The 12,538-nt window shown below is 33.6% G+C and overlaps 1 protein-coding gene across 1 annotated transcript in view; it reads right to left on the bottom strand.

Moving 5' to 3' along the window:
• The window catches only part of Camta (Calmodulin-binding transcription activator), a 1,249,189-nt gene that overhangs the window by 1,073,016 nt on the left and 163,635 nt on the right, over positions 1–12,538 (bottom strand). Inside the window, exon 2 of the mRNA XM_081739735.1 lies at positions 2,315–2,419. Within this exon, the coding sequence (XP_081595861.1) occupies positions 2,315–2,366 (52 nt within the window). The 5' untranslated portion in view covers positions 2,367–2,419. The remainder of the gene's footprint in view (positions 1–2,314; positions 2,420–12,538) is intronic.

The raw sequence follows: 12,538 nt of genomic DNA, 5'->3' as shown, positions 1-12,538 counted from the left end.
TTCAGAAGTTATTAATGTGTTTGAATCGTCATCGGCTAAAAGTTGTATAATTTAATTTGTAATTATTCAAGTTTCGAACGTGTTGTGGATATTTTAAAAGTGCCAGGAAAGTAATGAATATGCAGAGTTAAATACTTTCTTCTGGGGCTTAGGCCCTTACTCTTCCATACCGCCACATCACCTTAAAATTGTTTTGATGTAAACTATTGTGTAATCTGCAAGTATACAATCCAAATTTTAGTAATCTTCTACAATGTAATTTATATAAATCTCATTTGAAATTAGTTATTTGTCTCGGCACGACTTTACAATAATCATAATGTCTATTATGTTACTGAACCTTTATCTGCATGACTGAATGTCATATGAATCCGCGTAGCATTAAACATAATCTATTCCATTGTATAAAACAGAGTTAGTCAACGAAGTCTGAATATTGAATCATGAAGTTGGGTATCATATACAGCAATGCCAAAACGATTATTATATATACAGAGGCTATATAAAAGGGATAAAAGAGATAATTATAAATATGAATATTTAAAGATAAATGTATTTATGGAAGATAAATGTATTTATGGAAGATTTAAAGAATGTACTTAATATATGATAGAATTTATATTTAATATACGTTGCCTTTGTGGAATTAATGAGCTTTGGGTAATGCTGATTATATAAATAGTAACTTCAGTGTCATAACAAGATAAACTCTGATCATGGAAATGCTAGATGCGGAAATTCTTAATTAAGTTCGGTAACCAAACAGTATTATTGATTTGTCTTAAATTTAGTTGTGGAAATCCGAATTTTACTTGAATATTTCCATACATTCAATCAGTTAGTCACGGTTTCTTTTCATATCGCACCGTGCAATGTGATCATATAGGTCTTCATGGTGTTACTTACTTCCGAAATCAAGGATCTGGAACTAAATACGATTTTCCACGTTTTGCAGAAACGTGGTGGCGACTCAGTTTTAGGGCTATACATAACTCCAAAATAAAAGTCAGATTTGTCAGAATCATGAAGCGTTGTCGAGCATAACAACTATTAAAACTAAAAGATGAACTATTAATCTAATATGATGAAGACATTTGTGATTTTGATTGGTTATATATATAAAACCAACTGTAATTGTATTTGTGTTTATATTTAATATTCAATAATCAGATGAAAACTAAAGAAGTAAAATCAAGCTGTTGCAATTATGTTAGTATTTCGTCTATTTACGATGTGCAGTTTTACAGAAACATAGTGACCAATAATTAATTAGTAATTTTGATTATCTCTATATGCATATATTACTGAGAATTTAATTCTAGTTTTATTAAACAGCCCTCAACGAAAGATGATAAAACTAATGAATACGTACTAATTATAAGATGTAATTGGATAAAAGGCTGTTAAAAGTTTTAGAATTGATCTCAATTAAAACGTTATATAGGTATTCATATGTTGTTCTTAAATACTGCATAATCTAGGTGACATAGACTTTCATGCACAGTCTAATTATTAATGATCACTATGTCTGACTGAAAGAATTAGTTTTACGTTCTCTGCTGTGGGAGTTTCTCCATCAGTACACCGAACCTCACGTATGGAAAATTCATTGAATTTATAAAACAGGAAACACATTTGCCACTATGAAAGTGGGTATTTCAAATTGTGTGACGTTAACTTTAAAATCAGTTGCAACAACTAAAAAATCAATTGCAACTTAAAAACGATATGGTTTCAATTGAAAATAGGACAAGGCCCATAACCATACATATGTAGATTTGAGCATTAATATTTTTCTGTTTTGCAGTAACATATTGTAATGGTTTAATTTAAATTGTATTATTTTAATCTGATTATTTCAAAATGGGTAGTGATAATACTGAGCACGAACGTGCTTTCCTGTTTACTATTAGGACAAGGACTCATATTTTAATTTCAGGATTAATATTTGTGTATTCGAGCGTTAGTCTGTGTGGAAACTCAAATAAAATTATTAAAAGTAATCAATCATAGCTTTTAACTGAGCACGATTTTAACCTAAAGTGTACAGGAAAAGGTGCAATAATTAGTACGCATAAAATGAAATACACTGAATTCGGCATAATTCAGTTTTTGACGAAGATCCTATTATCATATGACACATACAAGTTAACTATTAATCAATAACACAATTCTTCGTATAAGGTTAATCTGCTAAAACGTATCGTGAAATATTTGAGTATTCAAAAAAAAAAACTCAAGAAACTGAAACTAACCATTACAAACATTTTTGTAAAAAAAAAAAAAAAAACGTGTAAAAAGAAAAGTTACTCACGAATTTCTAAACTAAGGCAGAATACTGCTGAAGACGCCATCGGTGCTTGCATAGGAATACCAACAGTCCACGAAGAGGAGCTGCAGCATCAACTACTTGAGGTTTCTTTTAAAAAAAAGACAGGAAAAAATACATAAGTTCTCAAGTGAAAATTTAAAAAAAAAAAAGTTTAATTTTCAATGTACAATAGAAAATATCACGTACAATCCGCGGCAAAAAAACCTCAACATGACGATGTAAGTTTATTGTGAAACTACGCCTAACCGCACAGGAAATGAACATAACGTCTAAGTGGAACGAATCACGCCAGGATAAACCTCGGCCTCCTCCCGTGCACACTTATTTTGGAGCAAAGACTTCGTCACTTCAGAATAAAGTTATATGCTCATGTTGCAGGTTTTTTGCCGCGGATTGTACAACGAAAACATTAAAACATATCAACTGTTTTCATTTTGCATGCAAGGATTGGCAATATTGCGGAATTTATCCTTCAGGAACTAAATTTATATATTTTTAGCTCATAGAAGCTAAATGATACCTTGGGAACCATATCACTATCAACACCTCATTCTTTCTGCAGTGGTCCTCATTTAATTAATTTATATTTTCTTCTATAATATGATAAAATAATCAATTAGGTATACTTCTCTTTCATTCTAGCACTTGATAGATATACACTAGTTTCCAGTTTCCGCGTAAAGTCATCAGTAAATATGTACCCATCAACTGTCAAGAGAATGGAACTTGAATATTTTTTTTCGCTCGGAGAAAACTTAATTCTGTCATTACCAAAAGCAGGTCAAAACTCGTTTAGAAATTGAGAACAAAATGTACAAAGAACGAAGCATTTGTTTCCTTAAGTTTAACGTCCCAAACTTATGGCTCTGTGGACTGAAGAAGATACATATTACTTGCAAGTAAACACTGACGGAAGAATTCGTGGAACGTGAAAACGAAAGAAGACGAAGGAAACCTCAAGAAAATTCTTTGTGTACTTAGAGGAAATACTTCTAACTTGACCTTTTTCAACAAAGTTTTCACATACGATTCAGGTATAAGAAAGAAGATATCAGGACACATTCAACGAAGAAAATATTTTTTGTTTTACGACAAATGTACATACATTTTTTATTGTACCATTTTTCTCAATATGTAGGAATTTAATGAAAAAAAAAAGCTGAAACCCGGATTTCCAGTGTAAATATATCATTCCTATTACATTTTGATACTTCACGTTTATATCACACTGACAATAATTTTCGAATTAAACCGAAAATCATCACGTACATTAAAAAAGATCAATAAGAGGATATGGATCAGAAATCTGAAAATAAGTCACCTTTGTATAATTGTATCAAGAATATTAGAATAATTCAGCAATGAATAAGTTACATAGTCATTGACGAATAATAATAATAATAATAATAATAATAATAATAATAATAATAATAATAATAATAATAATAAACGAAAAATTCGAAACTTCAATCTGAATTTCAAAATTTGGTTAATTGGTTGGTCTATATAAAGTTTAACGTTCTTTGAAGAACCGAAGCTACACGAGACGTGGATCTGTATCTTAACGTCGGATCCAAATCCACATGAGCTTACGGTTGGAATCGAACACGGGTTTCCCGCCCCGATACCATATATAGCCACAAGGGAGTCTTGTTATCATCTGCCATGATAAGAACAGAAAAAACACAGAGGATAAGAAAGAAATTACTTCCTCTTACGTGACTAGCCAAAGTACTTGTTAAAACCAATCTGCATTAGCTCAATTGATAAATTGTTAAAGACGATTATTCACACTGGTCATGAATTTCAATGATGAGTATGTCTCCCTACTACCTACATCATTAAGAAGAAGAAAAAGTACAGTAAAATGAAGATGCAATACCAACTTAAGTATGTAAGCTCTTTGACCCTAATTTATGTTAGTTGTTGTTTTAATTTAATTTAATTTAGCTGATCCCTACTGAAGACTAAGTCGCTATTCACGTTCTACGGGACAATTTCGACGCTCATATGACGAAATGATGTCAGCGAAAGAAAGGAAAACAGTTTCTTTTCCAATAAAGCAGATTAAGCTGGTGATTTGTTACGCACAATGATAACGGTATTAGACAAACTCTCAATAATGATAATTCATTGTAATATGTTGCTTTATAATTAAATAAAACCACATCCTGACTACGATCGGGAGTGCTAAGTTACGTTTTATGTAAAACTGATTCTATTTTTTTAAAAATAAAATTTGTTATTATTAAAATGATCCCAGTGAGTGAAGATTTTATTTGTCCACTTCACTTCTCTTTGTAAGCAGTCTTCTGCAAGACGATTGGAACTATAAAATATTAAATACATCTGAACTACATATAAAGATTTCTAACAAGAAAATAACTAAAGATTACTGCTGCAATTAATAATAACAATAAAACAAAACAAAACATGAATAAAGTTGTTATCGGGCAATCAGCAAGGTGAATTCCATGTTATTCAACGTTTCGAGAACTGACAACACTGTTCTCGTCTTCAGGGTAAAGTATGAGAGACCAAAACCAAAAGCCTTTACTATGTAGCTGCTGGCAGGGAGGAGGTGGAATTTGATTGGTCAATGGCGAGGTCCAATCAGCGTCAGTCTGTGGTCCAAATTGTGATTGGCTGATTGATTGGCCACACCAGGATGATTGCCTGAAAACAACTGTATTCATCATGACACCAGGAAAGCTTCAGTTCTTATTTCAAAACGAAACATTTAAGAGCTAAAACGATCAAGCCTCAGAGAGCGTCAACTATTTCAATCGCATGAATGAAACCGGGAATAAGGTCACCAAGAACAGGGTTATCACCCAAACTCTGACTAGTGTTGTTCGACAGTTTTTAGCGTTCTCTGAGATCTGAGTATTCCGGACATCCTATAGGAATGTGCCGAATACTCAATGGGACGTAATATGAATAGTGAAGATTAAATACCAAATAGAAATGTGCAAGATGAGAGTGTCCAATACACAAACACACTAGGATCACTTCACCTGAACGACTAGTATAAGACGACGCCTGCCTATTGCTCAAAATGGGTTTCACAGAATGGACTTTATTTTCGTTAGCTTGGTTCCAATTCGCTTACATGATTTTGAAAAGGGATGGTTATGATCAATCAAATTCTTGCGGAAAGGTGACTGAAAAACTATTCATTAAAAAATGCATTACTAGAATGAGAACATTTCGGTTCATTCCAGTTCGAAGTCGACAAGAACAATTTGAGCAACGTTGAACTAAATTAGCATAGTATAGTGAAAGCATAAGGATGTTCTCGATCAGCTCAATTTGGATCCTGAATCTGTATATCTGATTTAATTCTTGTTTTAGTACTAAACTGGAAAATAAATCATACTAAATTAGTTCAGTTTGAAATAGTAAAAATAAATGGCTTTTCGTCGCATGAGAAACTATGTCAATGGATAAATGCTTGTGTTGTTCTTGTAGTTATCTACTTTTATGCAAATTAACATTCAGTAAATAGTGTTCCATATGCACGCTGACCAACTTCATAGATTGTCTTATTTTTCTAATTATGTTAAATACCTGGCTTCTACTTTATGTTAAACACCCCTCTTAACAAATCGAGACAACTGCTTGATTCGGAGACAGTAAATATAGTTTTAAAAGTACTTTGTTTTCTCTGTACTAATAATACTTCTTGCTTAGTTTCTTCTGCTATGCTTCAAACTTTAAAACACTTATTATTATTATTATTATTATTATTATTATTATTATTATTATTATTATTATTATTATTATTATATATGTTACGAGTCCTAACGGTGGTAGACAAATGTAAAAATTAAGACATGACGAAAGATAGACCAGAGTCGTTTCGAGGCTGCAAGTGATTCCATGCTTTAAGTTTCAGCAAAGTTGAGGTATAATACAAAATGCTTTAATACCCTGAATGAAAATTATACTCAAATTTCGCTGGGTACAACAGAAATAGCTGTTAATATGAGAAAATAAAGCACGTTCCGACATTTCAGAACCCCTGTTGCTTAAAAGAAATATTTTTCACGTAGTGAGAAGAGTTCCGTCTCTCTCTCTTCAGTACCCTTTAAAGAAAATACGTAAGAAGCAATTTGCTTTTAAAGTTAAGAAATTCACTATATGCACGTATTAGAAGCCTACATCCTCCTTAAAGAATCGGGCAATTCCCCAACTTTGCCCGTTAGACAACACAATCCAACACAGTTAATGATACAAATATACTAAATTTAATTAAATCAGAAACATCAGATTGTACGAAACCAACAGTATATTTATCCTGCAGCCTATACATCAAATTTTAATTACGCATCAACCAAAATTAATCACATCATGCTTTCACGTTTCACCAATCTATTATTCTGATATTTCTGAAAGAGAAAAATCAAACAAAAGAGACGAATAATGAAATCAACTCGTTCCGGTGTGTATTTGGGTATGATTAAAAACCGAAGCATGTGAAAAGCCCATTTTTTGGACACTTATCCTAGTTTATCCCCACAGAATAATCCTGTCAGCTTTACTTATCATGTGTAGGTATTGTCAATATGACTAGGTGCACGTACCAGAAAAAGGATGTTAGCGTTTGCACAATAACTTTATATGAATATGTATTATCAGATCTCTGTATGACTTTTTTTTATCTTTACTTTCATAATCCTGTGCGTTCATGAGAAGACTAGGACAACTCCAATTCACAAAACGAGAGGAAAGGAGAATACGATACAAGGGACCTCTGTTGGTGCTGAAAAGAAGCCAACGATCGATACAGCTGAGTTTTCGTTTGGCAAGGAAGCCATATAGCCCGTCTGAGGAGAAGGAGGGAAAAGAGCGCCACACATTTTATGATATATAAATATTTTATCCTTGAAGCGATTCAAATTCTTCCTTTCTCCCCTACCCACCACCTTTTACCCTATCAAGTGAATACCGAAGGTAAATCCCCTCTACATCTCATACTTGGAGCATCACATTATTTTTTTTTTTTTTTCGTATTCCATATAACATCGGTATTATAAAATGATCTTAAATAACGCATATTGTGCGGGCTGAAAGTTGAATAAATCAGAGTTATACATACGTAGTCTTGCTTTTAGAAAAAAAAATCACCAACCATTTTGCTATATGTATATACAGGATTTTTTAAAAAAATACATGTACAGCTACATTTAGGTGTACATATATATATATTCCCTTTATTGGTAAAATAATATGTGTAACTAGCAAATTTCAGTAATATATGTGATTCTCTCCTTAAAACATTGATCATTAATATATGTACGCTTTCTTTTTTCTTTTACATTTTTTCTTTTTCCTTTTTTATTTACTTTCAAGCAAAAAAAAGAAAACTATCTAACGGCTGGATTTTTTTTTTTTTTTAAAAAAGGGAAGATGTAAATTAGAAATACTGAGACACAAATTTGGGCCACGTTCACGATTTCTGTTTCTCCTCTATGTCACAGTGCGAACGAAGGTAAGCAGTTCAGTTCTCATTTAGTAAGCAGTTAATATTCTCGCTTAGCAGTTGAAAGATTCTGAGTTTGATGTACGATATGCTAGCCTGATTGGAAAATGTTGCATGGTTTTCTTCAATCCTGCCATGCGGATGTTGGGATGTTATTCCGTGACAAATATCAAACAGTTTTCGTTTCAAATTTCTTCACACTTTTCATTATTTACCTTTTATAGATGAACGTGGCATATAAACACACAGTCGGTCGTTCCGTTGAGGGAGCATGTGGTATGTACATACCCCACCTGGACGGAAAGCTGTGGTTTGCAAGCCTCATTAGCGTTTGTTAAATAAGTCACTCAATACCTAATCTCAAAGGCTTGAATGGCTCTTAGGTTGTCCATTATTCTACGTCTCTGAAGAAACAATGATATCCGTCCCTAAAGGATTAACTCTTCTTGACCGAACAACGAATATATGTTCAAATATCCCGCATTAAACACTCCACAACTAAAGTAAGTGCAGACAAGGAAGCAGGCATCAGTAACTTATTTATGTATTTTCTAAGTTGTTAAAATGCTGTACAATACATTCTTGATCGTACAATAAGGAATATGTTTAAAATATTCGAACTGTGGGGATCATCGGAATGTCCAAAACAAAATATACACCATACTGCGCTAAAACCAGCTATTTTTTTTCTGAAGTTATAGCGGAAAATTATTTTGTTGCTGCATTGTATATATGTGCGAACTTGCAACACAAAGTTGATTATATCCCTTTATTCTTAACGAATTTCAATCCCGAACAAAACGATAACTGGCTATAGTTTGAAGAAAGACAATTGCCAAATTTTATTAAAATCGAATAAATTCACGAAAAGCATTGTAAAACACACACACACACACAAATGTTGGTTGAGTCGAATGGTACGCTTGCCTCAACAAAAATCAATAAACTCTAGTAGACAATGAAAAGGATCACGCACTTGAAGTTTCAATTTTGTCCGGTAGATGTCAATCGCGGAATTTTGTCTACTGACATCTAACGGTGCAAATGATGTTCTACTACCTTTGTTTCAATAGTAAAAAAAATTAGATATGGATAACCGATAAAGTCAACGTTACCAATTAAGATGTTAACGGACTGACTTCATTAACGAACTCGGTCGAGATGATCGCTCTAGCTGTCCACTGCAGAAAATAAAATTCAAAAACGCACTTTCGTTAAGAGTTATCCTGTATAGTAAAGGACGGGTTAAAGTCACCGTTAAGATGTTAATGGATTAATCTCATTAACAAACTGCACCGACGTAACCGCTCTAGTTACCTATTACAGAAGACACAATTTTAAAATTCTCATCCGTTCAAGAGTTATCATGTGGAGAAATCGATAGGTTAGTCACCGTTAATGTGTTAATGGATTAACCTCATTAGCAAACTCCACCGACATAATCGCTCCAGTTATCTATTACAGAAGACAAAATTTTAAAATTCTCATCCGTTCAAGAGTTATTATGTGAAGAAATCGATAGGTTAAAGCCACCGTTAAGATGTTAATGGATTAACTTCATTAACAAACTCCACCGACGTAACCGCTCTAGTTATCTATTACAGAACACAAAATTTTAAAACTCTCATCCGTTCAAGAGCTATCATGTGGGGAAATGAATAGGTTAATGTAACCGTTAAGATGCTAACGGATTAACCTCGTTAACAAACTCCACCGACATAATCGCTCTAGTTATCTACTACAGAAGACAAAATTTTAAAATTCTCATCCGTTCAAGAGTTATTATGTGAAGAAATCGATAGGTTAAAGCCACCGTTAAGATGTTAATGGATTAACTTCATTAACAAACTCCACCGACGTAACCGCTCTAGTTATCTATTACAGAACACAAAATTTTAAAACTCTCATCCGTTCAAGAGCTATCATGTGGGGAAATGAATAGGTTAATGTAACCGTTAAGATGCTAACGGATTAACCTCGTTAACAAACTCCACCGACATAATCGCTCTAGTTATCTACTACAGAAGACAAAATTTTAAAATTCTCATCCGTTCAAGAGTTATTATGTGAAGAAATCGATAGGTTAAAGCCACCGTTAAGATGTTAATGGATTAACTTCATTAACAAACTCCACCGACGTAACCGCTCTAGTTATCTATTACAGAACACAAAATTTTAAAACTCTCATCCGTTCAAGAGCTATCATGTGGGGAAATGAATAGGTTAATGTAACCGTTAAGATGCTAACGGATTAACCTCGTTAACAAACTCCACCGACATAATCGCTCTAGTTATCTATTACAGAAGACAAAATTTTAAAATTCTCATCCGTTCAAGAGTTATTATGTGGAGAAATCGATAGGTTAAAGCCACCGTTAAGATGTTAATGGATTAACTTCATTAACAAACTCCACCGACGTAACCGCTCTAGTTATCTATTACAGAAGACAAAATTTTAAAACTCTCATCCGTTCAAGAGCTATCATGTGGAGAAATGAATAGGTTAAAGTAAACGTTAAGATACTAACGGATTAACCCCATTAACAAACTCCACCGACATAATCGGTCTAGTTATCTATTACAGAAGACAAAATTTTAAAACTCTCATCCGTTCAAGAGTTATCATGTGGAGAAGTGGATAGATTAAAGTCGCCGTTACCCGTTAAGATGTAAACGGATTGTCCTCATTAGCAAACTTGGTCAAGTAAATTGACCTAGCTATCTACTGCTAAAAGAAAAAAAAATAAAAATTTGCTTTTGTTCAAAATTTATTGTGTAGAGCAACGGAGATGCGAAAACACGTACTAAGAATACTATGTTAGAGTCGCACCTGCATGATCCTAATAAGAACTTTACCAAACCCCCGATTTTTTGCAATTAGTAAACATTTGAAAGTTAATGAAGGACATTTAAAAAATGGAAAGTAAGCAAGATAAAATCTTTAAAATGCCATAAACTTATAACCGCTTCTATACCTTTCCGGGTGACCCACACTTCCGGGTGCGTATCTTCTGAAGTCATAATTTTCGGGCACTCACATTTCTCTACTACGAGCATGGATTGGAAATTTCGTGGCCTGACTAGGAAGGAAGCAATTGTTTTACGTTTGTATACATTAGCTCCGTACCTATATATGTTGGTAGTCACTGTGTAAATTTTCATTTCTATATTATTTCAGGTGAGGAATTTATAAGGCGCTAAGTCTGCGGAAGTGACGGGAATTTGGACGTGGAGAAAATTGAGCATCGACCTGTCATTATGTACTTTGCATCCATGGCGGAAATTCATTTCTGTGGGTCCGAATTATTGCCGCACTCGCTCTATTCAACTGATCTGGTTCCCTTGGACTTTTATTTGTTTAGAAACCTTTAAAAAATTGTGGGGTCAGCGATTTTCATCAGATGCAGAGGTAAAAAGTGCTGTACTGGGATGTTTTGCAGGGCTCCAGGAATCATATTTTTTTTAAATAGGTAGACGCCTTACCGGAGAGGTGGCGTAAATGTATCTCGGTCGAGGGGGATTACTTGGAAAAATAAAACATAAATTATCCAAATATATATATTTTTTTAATTTGGTAGGCAAGCCACGAACGTTCCAATCCATCCTCGTATATAAAATATCTTCAAACCGATTATTAGTTTATTTAATAGCATTTTGCAGGCAATATATAGCTGACTTTCTAAACATTTTATGGCTTCATGTAATTACTAACAAATAGCAATATCATGTGTACATCACGTAAAGGAATTTGGTTTCTACGGCATAATATTTTCCCCCTCATAACTCGAAGGATTGACCAAGTCAGAGGCTTATTTTCAGACTATGCCTGAACTGGCTGTACGTATTGGCGCACTATTATCTTGGAGGACGGGTTGTAGGAAACATCTGTTTCGTAGAATTAATCTGATCATCTAAAACAGTGATGGATAAACTATGGCCCGCATGCTGAATACAGTCCATTGAAAGATTCTATTCGACTCGCGACATGATTTCTAATATGAGAATGAAAAGAAGAATAAGGTTACATTGAAAGAGCTGTATTAGAAACAGACTAGTAGATGAGCATTTAACTTCTCTTCTTTCAATCAGTGCATCGGAGTTTCAATCAATGAGAAACTATAACCACTAATAGCGCATAATATTACAAGAACTTTATCAAATGAATCATTGTTGCTTTTAATAAAATACATTATATTGGTCCGCATGAAATATTTTCTTTTTCTTTGACCCTCTTCTAAAAAAGTTTGCCAATATTGACCTAAGAAGTCCGCTTAATCAATGGCGCTAGTTTGTCATTTGATAGCAATGACGATGCATCATTAAAATTGTACAATCACTGTCATGTTTATGGTAGGAAGTATGAAGTCAGGAGCAAAAGTCTGTTTGGACATTACAGATATATAAGCCCAGCCTGTTGTTGGAAACAAGGAGAAAGCTAATGCATCAGACTATATTATTCTCCGTCAATCATCGGTAGTTCACGTTTTATGTACTCTGCAACTTTTATCTCGAGCTATTGCGATGCCGTCTGAGTTCTGCACTCATCTGTGTCACATTAGCTCCACGGTACTTTGAAACAGTTCTTCACAATGTTCTTCGATACTTTGACACGAACTTTGAGTGCCCATTTGCATCACCAAGGTAAGGCTTTTGTATACAGAAATCAGTATACACACGAATATTCAATGATAATAACGCACAAAGATTACTTTCTTCCAATA

This window comes from Thermobia domestica, chromosome 15 (assembly GCF_964235325.1).
Source record: "Thermobia domestica chromosome 15, izTheDome1.hap1.1, whole genome shotgun sequence".
Taxonomy (NCBI): Eukaryota; Metazoa; Arthropoda; class Insecta; order Zygentoma; family Lepismatidae; genus Thermobia; species Thermobia domestica.
The sequence above is the reverse complement of the archived record's forward strand: the minus strand, read 5'-3'. Positions and strand labels throughout refer to the sequence as shown.